Source organism: Pleurodeles waltl, chromosome 6, assembly GCF_031143425.1.
Source record: "Pleurodeles waltl isolate 20211129_DDA chromosome 6, aPleWal1.hap1.20221129, whole genome shotgun sequence".
In the NCBI taxonomy this organism is placed as follows: domain Eukaryota; kingdom Metazoa; phylum Chordata; class Amphibia; order Caudata; family Salamandridae; genus Pleurodeles; species Pleurodeles waltl.
The window spans coordinates 1,501,889,626-1,501,911,478 of NC_090445.1; the positions used below are offsets into that span (position 1 = coordinate 1,501,889,626).

Genomic DNA, 21,853 nt, shown 5'->3' on the forward strand with positions numbered 1-21,853 from the left:
GAGGTGGAAGGTGGAAAGGGGAAAGGAGAAAAACGGGCGCCATTTTGTAATGGACTTCTATGTTAGTAAAGCAACGTGGTGTTTATTGGAGTCAGTAGTGAAGAAAATAGAACAAAGAGACGAGCGAATGCTTGCGCAAACAGGGCAAAGGATTTCAAAGGCTTATTGCAGTACATATACTTAACAAATGAGATAAACATATAAAATAAACATGAGTGTTAGTTGACGAACCTTGATTTGACCAGCAGCAGACTCCACTCCCTTCCATTCGTACCTTCTGGGTTGAGGAGGCCACCTGGGAGAATTGGTCGCACTACCAACAAAAGCATTAATGAATGGAAGTAACGTTTTCCTCGTGTTGTCTCTTGAGCAGCAAGGTTTTGTGCTGGGAACGGTTACGGTTGATCTTTCGCCCTTCTTACATTTGCCTGATCAGCCCTCATAAAGTAAGTCACTGGTTGTGCTGCAAGTTCTGAAAGAGCCACAACAGTTTTTCCATTCTCCCTTTATAATTCCTCACTAGGACCTTAATCTGGCCCTTACTTCCATTCCACGTTAGTCAAACCATCACCCTGCCAGCGATTGTATGCTGTTGGTCACACCTCTAAGGAGGAGAGACTCTGTTGCTTTGAGCCCGAGAAAGGGCTGAGTTTCTTCACAGATTGTACAAAGACTACTAAGTGGGTGATCAGCTCTTTATGGATTCTCTGGGGTGAAAAAAAGGCAAGGCAGTGCAGAATTGAACCATCTCTCAGTGGATCACGCTCTGCATTAAGATTTGCTGTGCATTAGCCAAAAATCCGTCTCCAGAAGGGCTGCATGCTCTTTATCCCAGGGTCAAAGCTGCTACCACTGGGTTAGCATGCGGAGTCCCTATCCTAGACTTTTGCAACGTAGATATTTCTCCTTACATTCACAAAGCACTATTGCCTGGAAAGTCGGGTTTGCCGAGAGGGTCATTTTGCCCCCTCGATCCTGCAGGACTTTTTGGTTTGAGCCCCCTCGCATACTCACCTTGGAATAGGTATTGTTATGGTGTCTATTTAAAAAAGTGAGGAATCTGTGGCTAGAATTCTCTGTCAGAAGAACAAGTTACTTATGTTCGGAAACACTTTTTCTGGTAGAGATTCTAACTAGTGCAGGTTCCTCACCAATCCTCCCATCATTTCTGACCCTCCCTGTTGTGTGATTCAACTCCATCCATTAATAAGAGCCCAAGTCTAGCAATCTGCACACTGTCTACTAATTACTTTGGGGGCTATGAATCATGTGGCGTGGACAGTCTCAAAAGCAACTGACATCAGCAGGGGGGAAGTGGCACCTATATAGGCTCTGCTGGTCCTTTCCAGAGTGGACCGGCATCAGTGTGAAGCCACTCGGTGACTCCTTCCAGCTCAGAGTTACTGCTAAAAAGCCTGTAGATCCAGGCTAACAACTGGGGAATGATCAAAAGGTGAGAAATCTGTAGCCAGATAGTCTGTATCAGAGAGTGTTACCAAAGGTAAGTAACTTGTTTGTTTAGGCAATTAACTATTACTTTTGCCCTTATCATGCACTACCTATGACCTCATATATTATCTTGATTACTGCTGTACTTCTCAGTAATTTGAACAATGTTTTTCTTTAAATCTAAGGAATTGTTTGCCATCAGTGAGTTCATCTAACATGTCATGAGTGATGTAATATGTTGGGTAATGAGGAGTGCATGATGGGCTCAAGGTATAGTTAATTGACTAAACTAACTGACTGATGTTTTTCAGTGTGCTTTTTTAACATTGCTTCTTGCTCCAGTTCAATACCTAACTATAGCGTCACTTTTTTATCTTTATTTTTTTCAGTGAATAACCCCCACCTGTGCACAGCACTAGGTTGTGCACAGCTGGTGATAGCCACTGGGCCAAGGCCAGTCCCAGTGCACAACCCCATGCATTAGCCATGCACAGTGTAAATCAGCCTCAGAACCTGTTCCCAGTCCTCTGTAGGCATTCCTATGGAGACATCCAACCACCAATACACACAGTGTGTTGCAAGGATTGCCCACAGGGCTGGGCCTCGCAGGCAGGCAATACCGTCAACCCTTCGTGGAGAGCCAAATCCCTCTGCCCACAAAATTTGTCTACCAAAGTTTTTATTAGTTTAAAATCAGAAAGCTGTGGTAAGGTGAATAAACAGATGTGGAAAGGGGTGGTGGATATGCAGACATCTCTTTTTAAATATTTGTATACTCTTAAAAAATGTTATGCATTAAATTACTAAAACCCCATACCTTCCCTCCCATTTTTAACTCACCTGTTTCATACCTGCATTAACATCTCAATGCTAGTTTACTTCAGCCTTCTCCTTGGGATAGACTTTTAATTGAGCAGCTCCTGTTCCAACAAAATGACATTTAGCACCGCCTCACTATTGTCTTAAATACAAATGTTAGCACTCTAGTAGTTCGTTACAACCCTGTGGTGAGGCTGCAGATGACTCTAGGGAGTTAATTGACTCTGCAGTTGTTGGAAGTACCTGTTTCACTATGCATATCAGAATGTTTTACTAACGTGGATGAAGAAGACAGAGAACACTTAGGAAATGTGTCCTGATATTAGCTTTCTAGAGCACTAACCATAATTTCTATGACCAAAAGTAACTCCTCATTTATACGCTTACTGCAGTATTTTCTGTAGGATATGCTTTCCGTTTTGCAGCTCTGATAAAATCAGGATGGCTTTCTGGTGTGCCACTCTTTTTTCATAAAAATGCAGACAGGTTGTGCTCTAGTTGTTTATTAAAACACAATGGTGAAGCTACATTAGAACACTGAGGCATAAACTTACAGGCTAATCCTGGTGCTGACAACTTTATAAATTATTTGACAAAAAGTCCAAAAAGCCAGTCAAAATATGTCTGGGGGTAGCTCTCTTCGGATCAGCCCTAGCTGGCGCTGAAAGGAAAGAAATTATGTCAGCGCAATGGGGTGGCTCCTTTGTAGGAACCACAACATCATATCCGGCGCGGACGCCTACAGACGCAGAGATGATCGACAAATGGAAACAAGAGGCCAGAAATATGATACATAGCCCCATGCTCACCAGTCATTTGCAAATCAAGGCCTAGGGGTCAATTAAATCATTATAATCTACCAGAGAAATGCCTCAATATTTTCCGGCAGAATTGTTGCTTAATACATGAACCTTTTCCGGGGAAATACATGTGTTTCGCTGGAAAAGTATATTGTTATAATTGGCCATTAGGCCTTAATTTGCAAATGACTGGTGAGAAATGGGCCTCTCTATCGTATGTTTTTAGCCTCTCGTTGACATTAATGTACTCGTCATTAACGAGGGCTATGCTGCAATATTGTTAAGTCCACTTTAAAAAAATACATTATTGGACACTTGCTTCTGTTTTCCCAATGCAATACTTTTTTGCACTGTTTTGTCTACTTAGCAGGAAGACTGTGGAGTGTATACATGATGATCTAAATATGTTTATAATCAAGGATTTTTGGTTCTCACAACACTTTGTTTTAAGCTTGCAATTTGGTTGACTACCTAACATGTTTCGGCGTTATATCCTGCATTTACATGTTATGCACCTCTGACTTAAACAACATATGTAGTCTGTTTTTCAAAACATGAACGTAAAGAATGGTGGAGCATTGATGACTAATTTGTCTGCTACTCACTTTAAAAAAAATGGTGGTTGGACACGTTGTTTAGGCCACGAGAAAGACCGTTCTGGCTGAGACACGTGCCCAGTAACTCATTTCACCTCACCAGTGGAGTGCGGACTCTTTGTGCCCTTATTTTGCCATTTACAGTTTGTATTACTGAACGGAACTTGCACACGTTATCCTGCACCAGCCCTGACTGGTGAACATGGCTTGAATCATGTAAGGAGACCTTTGGTTAATATATTTATCACTCATAAGTGAATGTAAATGTGTAATTTATCTGTTTGATGATAAGTGTTGGAAATGTCCCTTTTTGCAGGGTTATCCCCAAACTTTTTGCCACCTTCCTCCTATTTTTTCTGGTCTGTTTTTGCTGGTTTATTGCCTCTGCACACTCCACCGCAGCTAAACAGTGCTAAAGTGCATATGCTCTCTGTGTAAATTGTACTGTTGATTGGCTTATCCATGATTGGCATATTTGGCACGAAGGAAACTGAAAAATCGATTTTGAAACGGGGGGGGGGGTGCATGGCACCCCCCTCCTCCTGACACTTCTCCCTGACTTTGGCCCCCCTTGTGAGGGCCGGTGGAGGCTCAGAGGGGCCCCCAGTATTCGCAGGTCCCAGGAGGGGTCCGTCCTGAAAACGGAGGGGGTGCGTGGCGCCCCCCCCCCCTTACAAAAAGTATTTGCCGACCTTGGCCCCACCTCGTGAGGGATGATGGATGCCCAGGGGGGTCCCCAGTGATCCTGGGGCCCATCAGTAGTACAGAGGGAGTGCGTGCCACACAGCTCACAGGAGGCCCCCGTTTTGCACAGAGAAGCACCGGGGGCCCCATTTCTCATTCTTCAGGCACTAGAGGTGTCTGCATCAAAGCAGGTACTACCCAATGACAATATACATATAACATAAGTTCTTTTTTAATACTTTTTTGATGTATATGTTGCCTACCTGTTTGATGAGGTTTTCGTATGTGTATGCAAATGTTCCTTTTATGGGCATAGCATGCTAATATGTTTTTCTGACTTTCCATATGTTTTATAATGTTCCTAACATGGGCGTTTGATATTCTTATGACAAGTGCTTTGGTGTAATAATGTGTTTCCTGACTACTGCTTATATTGCAGAATACTAAGTAACCTGTGTGTTATATGTGACTACTGATAGTTGTGCAGAGTAACTAATGTGTAACGTTCTGACAACTGCTAAGGTAGTAGGATATTATTGATATGTGATGTGTGGTCTAATAATTGCGTTGTGTACAATACAGTATATTTTCATATAACTTGGTGCAGTGTTTCCTTAGTGGTGGGGATAGGGCGTCACGTATGTTGCGTGTGTTGTGCAAATGTTTACTCATTGCCTCTGGGATAGGCCTGACTGCTCGTGTCAAGCTACCAAGGGGGTGAGCAGGGGTTATCTTGGACGTGTAATTCCCTTGCCTGACTAGAGTGGGTGGGTTCTGCCTGGCATAGGTGCATACCCTAGCCAACCAGAAATCCCTGTTTCTAACTGTCATCCATAGACAAGTGTTGCCAACAAGTCTTTACTAAATAATTGGACCACCTTTTGGTTTGTGATCATGATACTTTGTGTGCCTGAATCGCCTTAGCCACTATTCTATACCTAGTAAACACTTATGATTATTCCTTTAAACTAGTTGAACAAAATATAGAGGTAAATATGATTTAATTTGAAGTACACACATTTTATAGTTTTATCAAGTTTAACGTTTGTAGGGGTAGGTTTATCTGGATTAAGATGCTTGGGCAGGAATTACATATATTTGCCTCTTTTACAGGTCTGCATTAAAGGAGGAGAGACTAATCTTAGTCCAAACTGGCTCCAGTTCACCCTGTTTAGATCTAAGGTAAGCATATGTTCGATGGCATCTGTCGCTGTAGATACGCATGTTCTGCAATAGCTCGCCATCTGGTGTTGGGCCGGAGTGTTACAAGTTGTTTTTCTTCGAAGAAGTCTTTCGAGTCACGGGACCGAGTGACTCCTCCTTTTGTCTCCATTGCGCATGGGCGTCGACTCCATCTTCGATTGTTTTTTTTCCGCCATCGGGTTCGGACGTGTTCCTGTCGCTCCGAGTTTCGGAACGGAAAATTAGCTAATTTCGGAAGATTTTCGTCGGTATTGTTGCGTTCGGGATCGGCGTACTTTGATTCCACACCGCATCGAAGATCGAAGAGCTCCGGTGCCCTTCGGGGTAGTTTTTCGATCCTCCGTCGGGGCCTGGTCGGCCCGACCGCGTGCTGAAGAACGCCGATGGAACGGACCCCGTTCCGTTTCTGCCCCAAATGCCACAATAAGTACCCTTACACAGACCAACACTTGGTCTGCAACCTGTGCCTGTCACCTGAGCACAGCGAAGACACCTGCGAGGCCTGTCGTGCGTTCCGGTCCCGAAAAACACTCCGAGACCGTCGAGCCAGAAGACTTCAGATGGCGTCCGCACCGACAGCCCAACGGGAGTTCGAGGAACAGGAAGAAGAAGGTACCTTCTCGATCCAAGACTCAGACTCCGAAGGATTCGACGATACACAAACCGTGAGTAAGACGTCGAAATCCACTCAGAAGAACATTTACAAGGCCCAGGGGACGCCACTGCCACCAGGCCATGGCTCCACCCATAAATTCGGTGACCGCCCGTCGGCACCGAAAAAGGCCCAAACAGTGCCGAGATCGTCCGACTCCGGTCGAGACACCGGCACGCAGCCTTCTCGGGACCGAGAAAGTGCTGGAGACAAGCCTCGACACCGAGATGCCGGTGCCGACACGGCTCGACGCCGAGACAGCGGCACCGAAACAGATCGACGCCGAGAGGTTTCGGCCCCGAAAAAGAAAAGAGTCACCTCGGAGCCGAAAAAACACGCAGACAGGGTTTCGATGCCGAAACAAACTGCAAGCGACCCAGCTTCAGGCTCTTATACAGAAGAGCACTCGCTAACCTCCCAAATGCAGAAGCATAGGTTTGAGGAAGAGCTGCAAGCAACTGATGTGGACCATACGCAAAAGCGTATCTTCATACAGCAGGGGACAGGAAAAATAAGCGCCCTTCCCCCCATTAGGAGAAAGAGAAGGTTGGAGTTCCAGACGGAACAGACACCACAACCAAAAGTGGTGAAAAGAGTTACCCCACCACCCTCTCCTCCGCCTGTGATTAACGTCTCACCAGCACAAACTCCATCACACTCCCCAGCTCACACCACCATGAGCCAAGGTGACCAAGATCAGGACGCATGGGACCTATACGACGCCCCAGTGTCAGATAACAGTCCGGAGGCATACCCTACAAAGCCATCTCCACCAGAAGACAGCACCGCGTATTCTCAAGTGGTGGCTAGAGCAGCACAATTTCACAACGTAAGCCTCCACTCAGAACAGGTCGAGGATGATTTCTTATTCAACACCCTCTCCTCCACCCACAGCTCCTACCAAAGCCTGCCTATGCTCCCTGGTATGCTCCGGCACGCAAAAGACATCTTTAAGGAGCCGGTCAAAAGTAGGGCAATCACACCAAGGGTGGAAAAAAAGTATAAGGCGCCTCCTACAGACCCGGCTTTCATCACTACACAGCTGCCACCAGACTCTGTCGTTGTAGGAGCAGCTAGGAAAAGGGCCAGCTCTCACACATCTGGAGATGCACCACCCCCAGATAAAGAGAGCCGCAAGTTCGATGCAGCTGGTAAAAGAGTCGCAGCACAAGCTGCAAACCAGTGGCGCATCGCGAACTCCCAGGCACTACTTGCGCGCTATGACAGAGCCCACTGGGACGAGATGCAACATCTCATTGAACATCTGCCCAAGGACTTACAAAATAGGGCAAAACAAGTGGTTGAGGAGGGACAGACCATTTCCAACAACCAGATCCGCTCCTCCATGGACGCTGCAGATACAGCTGCACGGACAATTAATACATCTGTAACTATCAGAAGGCATGCATGGCTCCGAACGTCTGGATTTAAACCGGAGATTCAACAAGCAGTTCTCAATATGCCTTTTAATGAAAAAGAACTGTTCGGTCCAGAAGTGGACACAGCGATTGAGAAACTCAAAAAAGATACGAACACTGCCAAAGCCATGGGCGCACTCTACTCCCCGCAGAGCAGAGGGAATTACAGCACATTCCGTAAAACGCCCTTTCGAGGGGGGTTTCGAGGTCAAAGCACACAAGCCAGCACCTCACAAGCCACACCGTCCAGTTACCAGGGACAGTATAGAGGAGGTTTTCGGGGACAATATAGAGGAGGGCAATTCCCTAGAAATAGAGGAAGATTTCAAAGCCCCAAAGCCCCTACTACTAAACAGTGACTCACAGGTCACTCACCCCCTCCACACAACACCAGTGGGGGGAAGAATAGGCCATTATTACAAAGCATGGGAGGAAATCACTACAGACACTTGGGTTCTAGCAATTATCCAACATGGTTATTGCATAGAATTTCTACAATTCCCTCCAAACATACCACCAAAAGCACAAAATTTAACAACACACCATTCCAATCTCCTGGAGATAGAAGTGCAGGCACTATTGCAAAAGAATGCAATCGAATTAGTGCCAAACACACAAATAAACACAGGAGTTTACTCACTGTACTTTCTGATACCAAAGAAGGACAAAACACTGAGACCAATCCTAGACCTCAGAGTAGTGAACACTTTCATCAAATCAGACCACTTCCACATGGTCACACTACAAGAAGTACTGCCATTGCTAAAACTACACGACTACATGGCAACTTTAGACCTCAAGGATGCTTATTTCCATATACCAATACACCCATCGCACAGGAAATACCTAAGGTTTGTATTCAAAGGAATACATTACCAATTCAAGGTACTGCCTTTCGGATTAACAACCGCACCAAGAGTCTTTACCAAATGTCTAGCGGTAGTCGCTGCACACATAAGAAGGCAGCAAATACATGTGTTCCCATATTTGGACGACTGGCTAATCAAGGCCCATTCGTTCAAACAGTGCTCAAATCACACAAATCAGATCATACAAACCCTCTTCAAACTAGGGTTCACCGTCAATTTCACAAAATCCAAAATTCTGCCACGCAAGGTACAACAATACCTGGGAGCCATAATAAACACATCAAAAGGAGTAGCCACTCCAAGTCCACAAAGAATTCAAAATTTCAACACCATCATACAACGCATGTATCCAACACAAAAGATACAGGCAAAGATGGTATTACAACTCCTAGGCATGATGTCATCATGCATAGCCATTGTCCCAAACGCAAGACTGCACATGAGGCCCTTACAACAATGCCTAGCATCACAGTGGTCTCAAGCACAGGGTCACCTTTTAGATCTGGTGTTAATAGACCGCCAAACTTACCTCTCGCTTCTGTGGTGGAACAACATAAATTTAAACAAGGGGCGGCCTTTCCAAGACCCAGTGCCACAATACGTAATAACAACAGATGCTTCCATGACAGGGTGGGGAGCACACCTCAATCAACACAGCATACAAGGACAATGGAACGTACATCAAACAAAACTGCATATCAATCACCTAGAACTTCTAGCAGTTTTTCAAGCACTAAAGGCTTTCCAACCAATAATAGTTCACAAATACATTCTCGTCAAAACAGACAACATGACAACAATGTATTATCTAAACAAGCAGGGGGGGACGCACTCCACGCAGTTAAGCCTGCTAGCACAAAAAATTTGGCATTGGGCAATTCACAACCAAATTCGCCTAATTGCACAGTTTATACCAGGGATACAAAATCAACTCGCAGACAATCTCTCTCGAGATCACCAACAGGTCCACGAATGGGAAATTCACCCCCAAATTCTGAACACTTATTTCAAACTCTGGGGAACACCTCACATAGACTTGTTTGCGACAAGGGAGAACGCAAAATGCCAAAACTTCGCATCCAGATACCCACACAAACAATCCCAAGGCAATGCCCTATGGATGAACTGGTCAGGGATATTTGCTTACGCTTTTCCTCCTCTCCCTCTCCTTCCTTACCTGGTAAACAAACTCAGTCAAAGCAAACTCAAACTCATATTGATAGCACCAACTTGGGCAAGGCAACCCTGGTACACAACGCTACTAGACCTATCAGTGGTACCCTGCATCAAATTGCCCAACAGGCCAGATCTGTTGACACAGCACAACCAAAAGATCAGACACCCAGATCCAGCATCGCTGAATCTAGCAATCTGGCTCCTGAAATCCTAGAATTCGGGCACTTACAACTTACCCAAGAATGTATGGAAGTCATAAAACAAGCAAGAAGGCCATCCACCAGGCACTGCTATGCAAGTAAATGGAAGAGGTTTGTTTGCTACTGCCATATTAATCAAATACAACCATTACACACAACTCCAGAACATGTAGTGGGTTACTTGCTTCACTTACAAAAATCTAACCTAGCTTTCTCTTCCATTAAGATTCACCTTGCAGCAATATCTGCATACCTGCAAACTACCTATTCAACTTCCCTATATAAAATACCAGTCATTAAAGCATTCATGGAGGGCCTTAGGAGAATTATACCACCAAGAACACTACCTGTTCCTTCATGGAACCTAAATGTTGTCCTAACTAGACTTATGGGTCCACCTTTTGAACCCATGCACTCCTGCGACATACAGTTCCTAACCTGGAAGGTGGCATTTCTCATCGCCATTACTTCCCTGAGAAGAGTAAGCGAGATTCAGGCGTTTACTATACAGGAACCTTTTATACAACTACACAAAAATAAAGTCGTCCTAAGGACCAATCCTAAATTTTTGCCAAAGGTTATTTCCCCGTTCCATCTAAATCAAACAGTGGAACTTCCAGTGTTCTTTCCACAGCCAGATACCGTAGCTGAAAGGGCACTACATACATTAGATGTCAAAAGAGCATTGATGTATTACATTGACAGAACAAAAAACATCAGAAAGACTAAACAACTCTTTATTGCATTTCAAAAACCTCATGCAGGAAACCCAATTTCAAAACAAGGTATAGCCAGATGGATAGTTAAATGCATCCAAATCTGCTACCTTAAAGCTAAACGACAGCTGCCCATTACACCAAGGGCACACTCAACCAGAAAGAAAGGTGCTACCATGGCCTTTCTAGGAAACATCCCAATGCAAGAAATATGTAAGGCAGCCACATGGTCTACGCCTCACACATTCACCAAGCACTACTGTGTAGACGTGTTATCCGCACAACAAGCCACAGTAGGTCAAGCCGTATTAAGGACATTATTTCAGACTACTTCCACTCCTACAGGCTGATCCACCGCTTTTGGGGAAATAACTGCTTACTAGTCTATGCAGAACATGCGTATCTACAGCGACAGATGCCATCGAACTGAAAATGTCACTTACCCAGTGTACATCTGTTCGTGGCATCAGTCGCAGTAGATTCGCATGTGCCCACCCACCTCCCCGGAAGCCTGTAGCAGTTTGGAAGTTACCTTCAATTATTTATATATGTATCATCTCAACCTTAAATAGGTGCATACTTAGTCACTCCATTGCATGGGCACTATTACTACAATTCAACTCCTACCTCACCCTCTGCGGGGAAAAACAATCGAAGATGGAGTCGACGCCCATGCGCAATGGAGACAAAAGGAGGAGTCACTCGGTCCCGTGACTCGAAAGACTTCTTCGAAGAAAAACAACTTGTAACACTCCGGCCCAACACCAGATGGCGAGCTATTGCAGAACATGCGAATCTACTGCGACTGATGCCACGAACAGATGTACACTGGGTAAGTGACATTTTCATTATTATACTTTTCATTATATTCCTGCAGTGTGAACTTCAATGTAAAAATTAAGTGTATATATAAATTGTATAATGAATAACTGTTATTAGGCCCGGGTGAAATTTAATTTCCGCCTAAGTACTTTATGTAAATTACCAAAATTATGCTGCATCACATAATTATGCACAGTTTATGGTATGAGCACTTCTAAATAATATGAAGGGCCAGAACCCAAACAGCCATTGCTTGCAAAATGTGTTTTTGCACTTTTTACAGCACAATCTGTCATAGGTTAACAATTTGACACAGCAACACATTTCACTCTAAAAACAAGTGCTAAATGATGGGTTCGCATTTCAGGTAATGATGTATAATTGTGCTTAATTTTCTCTAAATTTGGTGTAGTTATTCAAAAGCCAGTTACACAAATGTCATACTACCGTAGTTTTTATTCTCTAGATTCCAGAGGCTCTAGTGACATCTTAAAAGTGAAGGGCAAAGGCCTAGGAGTTTTTCAATGTCACCAGAACACAGAGATGGTAAAATGAATACGACAGGTTACCTGTTGTCTAGTTTTTATATTATATGTTTATTGTGGTACAGTTAGCATAAAAAGTGAGTGTTTTTCCCAAATGGGGAAATTTTTATTCAAAACATTAGGAAAAAATACTCAATCAATTAATCAAACAGGATTGATAGAGCATGGCTAATCACCTGCAAGGTTAACTTGCTTCTGACAACATAGCTGCTAAGGGGTTCAGTTGAGCAGCCTGGTCTTGAGTCCTTTCCTGAATTCCAGGAGAGAGGATGAGGTTCGTAAGTAAAGGGGCGAGGTTGTGCCAGGATTTAGCCCCAGGTTAAAAGGAGCGCCTCCCACTGTTGCTTAGGCGGATGCAGAGGTTGTATGTGAGGAAGAGAGAAGCAGAGTGAAGGTGTCTGGAGGGTTGGTAGAAGTTCAGGCGTCTGTTGATGTATGCTGGTTCTATATTGCTAAGGGCATTATAGGTATGGATCAGCATCTTAAATTGACATCTCTTATGCAAGGAGAGCCAGTGGAGATTCTTCAGGTGGGGGTGTGGTATGGGTTCATTTGAGGGGGTTGAGGATGAGTCTAGCTGCTGAGTTCTGTAACGTCCATAGTCTCTTCAGGACTGCGTGCTGATTCCTACATAGAGTTCATTGCCGTAGTCAAGCTAACTGGTGACGATGGCTTGAGTGACGTTCGTCTCGTGTTGACGGAGAGCCGTTTGAAGATCTTAACGGGGCATGGGAAGAGTAAGGAAGCTGGCCGAGGAGACTGCGTTGATCTGTTTTTTCATGGTGAACTTGCGGTCCAGGATGATGCCAAGGTTCAGAGTGTGTTCTGTCGGAGTGGGGGCTGGTCCTAGTTTGGTAGGCCACCGGGAGTCCTTCCACAGCATGGGGAGGTGTTGTTCCCAAACAGCACTTCCATTTTGTCTTTGCTGAGTTTTAGGCAGTTATTTATCCAGTAGATGATGCCTGTCATGCACCTGCGGATGTTGACCTTCGTGGTGGAGGGGTCTTCTGATAGAGGATGAGGTGGGTGTTGTCTGCATAGGATATGATGTTCGTTCTGTGGGTTCTGACAGTGTTGGCCAAGGGGGTCATGCAGATGTTGAACAGTGTAGGGCTGAGGGACGAGCCTTGAGGGATGCCACAGATGATGTTCTTGGGTTCCAAGGTGAAAGGTGTTATGCATTTTTTCTGGGTTCTTCCAGTGACGAAGAGTGCAATCCAAGCCTATTGATAAGGGTATGGGGGGGATATAGTGTTGAATGCTGCTGAGAGGTCGAGGAGGATTAGTGTCGCTGGGTCTCCCCAGTCGAGGAGGGTTCTGATGTCAGTGGCAGCAGTCAGGATAGTTTGGTGTTGTGGTGGGACAGAATCCGGATCAGGAGGGGGCCAAAAGATTGTTGATCACCAGGTGTTTTGTGAGTTAGCGGTTGATGGCCTTTCTGAGGACTTTGATGGAGAAGGGGAGCAGAGAGATGGGAGAGTAGTTATTGAGTTCGCTGGGATTGGCGAAAGATTTCTTGAGAAGGGGGTTGACTTCTGCGTGTTTCTATACTTCGGGGAAGGTGGCTATGTTTATGAATGAGTTGAAGATGGTAGTGAGCTTGCTGCTGATCACCTTGCTCCCGATGATAAAAATATGGTGGGAACAGGGGCTTTACACTGCTATTAGAGTGTAGTAAAAATTTTAGGTTAGGGCAAAATGTAAATTATGCCAGTGTTATTTGGGGAATTTGGCAAAGTTTGTTATGTGACATTCCTGAAATTATGCCACATAATTACATTGCTGTTAACCTGTAAAATTATATTTTGGCAGTTCAAGGACAGCGTGAACAACTAGAACTCTAAACTATAACTATAAATGGCAGATTTTCCTTTTAAATAATTACACCTAATTTCTTGTAATTTTCCCCTAGTAAAAGGCAGAGAATTTGTTTCATTAAGGATTTCAGAAGGTGGAACTGTAGTAAAAACATGCTTTACCTTACTATTGAAACACAAAGCAATGGGTACATGTTGAAGCTGAAGTTACACGTTACACCTGAAATTGAGTTCTGACTCCTGTTGACCCTTTCCATGCTGAGGACAGAACGGTTCTGTCCTCAGGCACGGTGCTCGTGTGCTGAGGACGTAACCGTTCCGTCCTCAGCACACGAGTGGGAAATCCCTCTGGTGCAGGCACCATAGGGATTTTCTTTCTGCAAAAACAGCCTTGGGAGGCCCAAGGCTGTTTTTGGTTTTCATTGAAATGCCGATCAGTGCGTGTGGTGCGCTGACGTAGTTTCGCTGACAACGAAAGTGAAATGAGCCGACCGGCTCATTTCAGTTTCCCTACCTCAGTGCTGAGGGGGCTGTCTCATCTTCCGAGTACGAGGCAGCCGGGACAGGTTTTGTTGGAATGGGGAGAATTTCCCCTTTCCAATGGTACTCCTCCGAAGTGGATCCCTGCTTGTGCTGCCCACTTGGATGCCAGGGATTTTTTTTTGTTTAGTTGGTGTAGGGTAGGAGTGGGTGGTGGTCCATGATATCCCTGTCAATTACCCCACCCCCCAAAATAAATGTGGAGCATAGGGGGGCAATAGCCCCAGTCTAAACTGAAGGGGGTGGAGACAGAAAGCTCACTCTGGATTTTTTACTTTTATTAGTGTAGGGGTGGGGGCTGCCCAGTATGGGCATGGCAATGCTCCCACCCTCCATAAAAAAGGGGCAATCTTTCTGCCCCCCCACCCCCGCTGGGGGGGCAGATGGGGGCAATATCCCCTGCTCTGTTACCCGGGGGAGTAGAAAGCCTGCTTGGCACCAGGATCTATTAGAGGTGGCCAGAATGGGCCGGCCAATGCCCCCCACCCCTTAAAATGGGCAGAGTCTTTCTGCCCGCCCTGCAGACTGAAGCATCTCATCCCAATGGCAAGTAAAAGGAGATTTGACTCTTTTGGGTGTTGAGTCCAGAAATGAACCAGCAGAGATTGTCTAACTCCCAGTATCGTCCCACTTCCAATGGTGAGCCGCTGCACTTTTTGGGCTTGTGTAGGCTGCTACCTGGAAAAACCTACCAAACCCACTCACTTCTGAAAAGTAGACATTTGGGGAAGTCCATGGTGGTGTGCTTCAAATGCACCCCATACCACTTTCTTACACCCCCCCATGCCCTGTAAACCTCCAACTTTGCCTGAAGTCACACTTTTTCCCTACATTTCTGTGATGGAAACTTTCAGAATCTACAGGAATCTACAAAATTCCTACTACCCAGCATTGCCCCACCTGAGCCAATAAAAACATTGCCCTACTTGTGTGGCTAGATCTAGTGCCAGCGACCAGAACAGATCCTACTGAGGTCAATAGGTGTCTCCACGTAAGCGCTTCTATTGTCCTTGGTTTGATCCATTCCTGCTGTGGCACTAGGCCTAGCTACACAGGTGGGGCAGTTTTTTTTATTGCCACAGGTGCTACAATGCTGGGTGGTAAGAATTTTGTGGATTTCTGCAGATTCTGGATGTTTCTATCACAGAAATAAAGGAAAATGGGTAATTTCAGGAAAAGTGTGATGTTTGTGGGGCATTGTGGGCAAGAAAACCTAATGGAATCCACGCAAGTCACATCATCCTGGATTTCCCTAGGTATCTAGTTTGCAGAAATGTACAGGTAGGCTAGGTTTCCATAGATGCCGGCTGAGGTAGGGTCCAAAATGTAGAGCTACCCACATTGGAAAAAGGTAGTCCGTTTTTGTTGGAAAAATGCGCTGCATACATGTGTTTTTTAGGCATTTCCTGTCGCCGGCACTACGTCTACCCACACAAGTGAGGTACTGCTTTTATCAGGAGACTCGGGCCAGGGTGGGTGGGGTTGCCGGGTGGAAGGAATTTTGTACCCCCCCCCCAGTTTCCAGAACGTTCCATCACAGAAATGTGAGGCAAACCTGTTTTGTTTGTAAGACTGATTTTGAGGTTTACAAAGCATTCTGTGTGACGAACCTGGTGAAAGCCCCACAAGTCTCCCCATCCTGGATACCCCTAGGTGTCTAGTTTTAAAAAATATACAGGTTTGCTTGGTTTCCCTAGGTGCCGGCTGAGCGACAGCCCAAAATCCACAGCTAGGCACTTTGCAACAAACAAGCCCATTTTCAGTGAAAAGAAATGTGATGTATCCACGTTGCTTTTGCGGGCGTTTCCAGTCACGGCCTCTACGCCTAACCACAAGTGAGGTACCATTTTTATCGGGACACTTGGGGGAATGCTGGATGGAAGGAAGTTTGTGGTTCCCCTCAGATTCCAGAACGTTGCATCACAGAAATATAAAGAAAATGTGTTTTTAGACAGATTTTGAGGTTCGCAAAGGATTCTGGGTGACAGAACCTGGTGAGAGCCCCACAAGTCGCCCCATCCTGGATACCCCTAGGTGTCTAGTTTTAAAAAATATACAAGAATGTTGACCTCCCCCTAAACTTCTCTGTAAAATAGCTCATGTCCCATAATAGCGCTTTTAGGATATGGAAAAAAGTATCCCAACTAATGTACATTGAACTACAGCATTGGTGCTACTCTTGGTGAAATGGGGAGAGGTTGACCCCCCCCCCCCCAACCCCCCCAAACAAAAAACACTGGTGTCCTTAGTTAATGATTGGAAATACTCCAATACGTCAACCAAATATGTTAATGCCTGTGAAAGCTAGGCCGAAGGACATGTGGCCACCACTGCAAACATATTTGGCCGAGAGTTGTCCCGAAGACTAAACTCCACCTTGGACAATGTGACTATTGCAGCCCACACATCCTCTCCAGTGCATGCCTGCGAGGGTCATAGTGGTATGTAAACTGGAAATCTGTGTTAATCAATACTACCTACAATATAGGTATTGTGCTGGACCTCTCCCATTCTGTCTAATAGCTTATGTACACTGTATATGAGAGTAGTCACTTTTTTACAGCGATTTTTAACATTGCATATGAGACCTACTGCTTGTTAACTGTAACTCTTTGTTGTTAAAACAAACCTTAAATAAATAGGAGGGAAAAATCCCTAACCTTGCCCAGGGGTGAAGGGGGGAAATATCATCATCCCAACCTCTCCTTCCCAAAAGGAGCCGTTGGTGGAATGCCCCTTCCCCACTTGCCAGAGGATGAGGGGGTTACCACGCCCCGGCCTTTGCTTTGCCAAAGGTTAGGACAACCCTCCTTGTTTTACCCATGGGTGAGGAAGACAATGCCCCCACCCCACCCCACTTCTTTGCCCATGGTCAAGGAAAAGATTTTTTTAAAAGGAGGCGGTAAGCTGGCACCCACTCCTTTGCCCTGTCCCCAGTTGAGAACAGGGCACAGAGGCAGATGTCAAATGATTCACTCACCTGGCACCTGTAATGTGGTATGGATGAGTGGGTTAACTGGTACCAACTCCTGTGCTCTCATCCTGTTGGGAACAGGTGCACGAATGGGTGCTTGCTGGCCTACCCTTCTCAGTCCTCCACAAAGTTGTGCATCAAAGAGAAGAGGGTCACCTCTCGCCTCTGGGCAGGGTGAGATTTGTGCAAGGCAGGGGTAGTGATTATTAAACAATCCTCACACCCTTTGGCAGAGGGAGGATCGAGTTCCGTAATGACATCCTCTCTGCCAGATTTAGATCAATCCTCCTACATCATTTTTTTTTTTAAGTCTCTCCTAATGTTACCGAACATCAAGAGTAAGTATTGTGGAAAATGGGGGAATTACATTCACTTGTATTGTGAAGTGCAGCGGTATGCTAAACTAAACCCTTCTTGCCTTGATCAAAGTCAAGGAGAGAAGTGGCCCCTCTCTCACTCACCAAAGGGTGAAGACTGGATTGCAGAGAACACTATTTAATTTCAGGAGTGGTTTGCAGCACTTTGTAGGGGTGAGGTGGCACATTGCGGGAGGGAGGGTGGATTTTTTTTTCTTTTTCAGAAAACACTTTTATTGCCTAGGCAGCTTCTCTGCTGCAGTTGCAGGCACAGGCACAGGCTCCAAGCCTGTCCAGCGGCCAATCAGAATGCTGCAGTCATGCTGCTTGCAGCATGACAGCAGCGTTCTGATTGGCCTGAGCACCAAGTCAGGGCTCTCCCGGGCAGACCTCCTGGGAACCTGTGCCTGCTCTCTGCAGCCCAGCAACAGTGTTGGGTTACACAAACATACGTGCGCACTGAGGGTGGGGGTGCTGAGCAGTCCACTTCTGTACCCGTCATAGCCTGTGGCCCAGCCCCTTTTACTACAAAATGATAATAAACACAGTTTATTATCGTTTTGAGGTAAATGGTTTGCTGCTGCTGGTGGGGGGGGCAGCACTCCTCCGCCATAGCGGAGGAGCCACGCCTGCTTAGTTTGCCAAAGGACGGTGGGTGGATTAGCAGCAGCCTCCCCTTTACCTTGCCATTCCCTCGGGTGAAATGGGTGATAAACATCCTGACTTAGCGAAAGGGCAAGGAGGTGTTTACAGAGAATCCCCACCCATTGACAAAGGGGGAGGGGGAATGCCTCTTTGGCACCACTCGCCTTTCTATAGGGTTTTAAAAATTGGCACCCCCCCTTGCCATAAGGTTGGCGGAATGCCGACCTCCTTCCCTGGGACCTAACAATGACTATATTGTCCTTGGACAAGCAAGTTGGGTGAAGGACAAGTCATACCCCTGCCCTTGGGAAAAGACGGTGTAAAGTAATAGCATACCTCTGCCCTTAGGCAAGGCTTGTGAAAAGGGGCACAAATACCGCCGTGTTGGGGCAAGGTGGGGTGGTGGACTCAAAATACACCCCGCCATCGAGTAAGGCAGAGGACATCCAGAGTCGTCTGCCCCACATCTTGGTTTCACTATCTACTTAAAAACATTTACAGGGTTCAGTTCAGAGAAAATGACAACTGTATGGAGAATTCCGACAGTGCGACCCTGTTGATCAGCATCTCTGCCTCTTCTTCCTCTATGGACGGTTAATAAAGTTCGACTAAGTGGAATTTGTTTTCCTTGGCCTAGCTGCCCACACTCTAAACTTACCTTTAGGCAACTGATGACACTGAAACAGTTTGTCTCAAGAGTTTAAATACCCTCAGGATGTTTCCTCCCATCATTCTTACAGACTATTCTTTTAATTTCAGTCAGGATCTTCCTTTCCATCATTAGTGGTTAATGATCAAAAACTTTTTGTCAATAAAAAATCTTTTTTACGTGTAGACGTGCAGATTCTTTTAAGATGCGCTCTCTTGCTAAGTAGGGACCTCTTGGCTGAAAGCCCCAGATGCACATTAAGCCGTGAAAAAGGGTTCTGCAGATGACAAAAGCGACAAATCGTCTGTTGCTAATATCTTTTTAGTACCTCAGTTTCTGCCAACCCAGAGCCTACATGGCACCTGCATGGCGACGAGTGGGCAGGATTTCTGAGCATGTGAGCTTTGGCAGTGCGTCCCATAATGCAAGAGGGCCCAACATGCTTGTTTCCCCAGTGCAGTGACAGCTGGCGCGAAATAAACAAGTGCATAGCAAAACGGAAAATTCGTTATTTTTCTCACCCAACCTTATTCATACATATATTCACATATATTCATAAAGAACGTTGCACGCTATTGAACTCAAAACCAGACGTACTCATCAAACAGATGCAAGATAACACAAAGGTGAGACTTTTCTGCCTTTATTCGGGTCCCTCTTTCCAAAATTCCATGTGGACTTGTGAAATCCTTTTAACGTACAGCGTGGGCTACCGAATTCCATATATTAGTCGTGCGTGTGTGTACCGAGGGCTCAAGATAACAGTTTTACTTTCTGATTCTGGAAGTTCGGAGTAGGTTGATTTCTTCAGCTGTATAAAAGTATTTCTCGTTCCCGATGGCAGTATTTTTCAGAAAAAATGAAAAATATAGTGTTAACTTTAAAACCCGGGTTCATATTTTATGTAACACATGCTTTCTTTATAGCTGGTAATGTACGTACTTCTAATCGTGTATTCTTAGCATTAACGCACCCCTTCAGATTGGTGACCATAGTAGGACCGTACCTCATTGCACTACATCCCTGTCAACGTCTCAGCGTTCATTATATTACTAGGGCAGTGAGTGTTGTACGCTTGGGGATGTTATTTTTATCTATTAAACCCTTCTTTATCTTGAGGAAGTATAGGCCTGATCTTAGGCGGTACAAGTGGCCAGTATATAATATGTGATTAGGTGTATGTTACAGCGCTCATAACAGGGGATTCGTAGTAATGTTTAAGTCTTACTTCCGACTTAAGAAGCCTTTGATAGTTTGTTAATGTTGGTCCCAGTTGACATATCTGTGCCAAGTCAGTCTTTTAGCATATCTGGCAAAGATTGCATGTAGGGGCCATAGGGATTTTAGCTGTCTACTAAAATAAACCTGCATGAATGAATCAAACCAAACTTGCATGAAACTAGAACTTTATGCAAATTAGGACCTTTTTGTGGTTTAGTGTAAGCGCATTCCATATATATATTTGTTTTAAAGATATTTGGGTAACAGAAAACTGTCCTGAATTTCAAATGTTTATCTTGAATGTTACTGTGAAATTTTGCATTGATTAAAAAAAATCTGCATATCGAAACTTAAAACAAAATAAACCTATTCAATTGGACTTGAAAGCATTTTTTTGATTTGTCTAATGTGGGGTAAATGGTCCAGGTTGGGTCTGCACTCCCTTTCAGACTTTAGTTGGCCGTGAGAGCAGCTTTTGTGCTACTATTAGGTATGTGGGGTATTATATAGGGTGGTTTAGTGGACCCAAGACATATTGGTGTGCGTATTGCACTGTGAGGTCAGTCAGGCTGGTTTGTTGAGCATCAAGATTTAAATAAAGAGAGCAAATAGGCACACCAAACAGAATAAGGTCACACAATCCAACAACAAGACCACCAGAACAAACAAAATCCACTGGATGTAGAATTTTTTAAGTACAATGTAAATCTTAGTTTTTTTTTTAGTCTAAAGATTAAACAAGCACTAGTAACCATAAAGGTTGGAAACCTGACTACTCCAGCCCATACAGGGCGGCCAATTGTGACAGGGACAAAGGAGGTTAGGGGCGCCAATAAAGAGTACCTGGACGTCAAGACATTTTCTAATCCAGTTCCACACTTTACACAAGGACTGTCATAGACTTCAGTGTTGTTTGTCCTGATGCTGAGGATACAGGATGCTGATCCTTGGTCCTTGGGTGAAGTGGGATGGCTTGGGCCACAGTAGTCGATATCCCTTAAAGCCCTCTTTGAGCCAGCATAAGTTCAGTTAGGACTGGGCTACTGGTCATTCATCACAGTAGGTCCAGCAGTTTTATTTTAGTGAGGGCTGGGGGACTGTCTTTAGCAACCAATCTGCACTCCAATGACTTTCATGGGCCCCACAGAATCCAGTGCAACTTCATAGCGCTGAGGAGTCGTCTTGGCTCCACATAGGTGGTTAGTGGAGATCCGAAGAAGAGTAGTAGGAGTTTGAAGCCAGAACGGGCTACTTCAGCTTTTATGGCCATGGTGCTGGAATAGAGAGTCAGCTGACTGACTCCTGGCGTTCACCTTTTCTGCTTGGGCCTCAGGAGTGTCTGTGATCCAGGCACCACAGGCACAGTCCTCTCTTTGCTAGCACAGGGAGCATCAGATGCAGTCCAGCAGTTGGTTTAGCCCCTCATGTCAGGTCCATATGTCAGCAGGACAGTCCTTCTGTGGTCCTCTGACCAGTGTGGATGTGATTTGAGTTCTGGGTGCCAGGGATTGCCATATGTAAGACCAGAAAAGTACCCAGGGGGATCAAGAGGTCACAAGCCAAATGGGCTACTAGGCTCCCTCCCACCTTATGAGGACTTCCAGCTGTGAGTGGCATCTTAACTATCACAGAGTGCACAATTCAGCCAACTCCCAAAATGAATGAAATCCTCTCTTGTATGGAGAGCTTGGTAGTCCACCCT

At 45.2% G+C, this 21,853-nt stretch overlaps 1 protein-coding gene across 1 annotated transcript in view; it reads left to right on the top strand.

Annotated features, from left to right (window-relative positions):
- PANK4 (pantothenate kinase 4 (inactive)) overlaps positions 1 to 21,853 on the top strand; it is a 362,653-nt gene that overhangs the window by 308,770 nt on the left and 32,030 nt on the right. Inside the window, exon 18 of the mRNA XM_069240981.1 lies at positions 5,462 to 5,530. Coding sequence (XP_069097082.1) covers positions 5,462 to 5,530 — 69 coding nt within the window. The remainder of the gene's footprint in view (positions 1 to 5,461; positions 5,531 to 21,853) is intronic.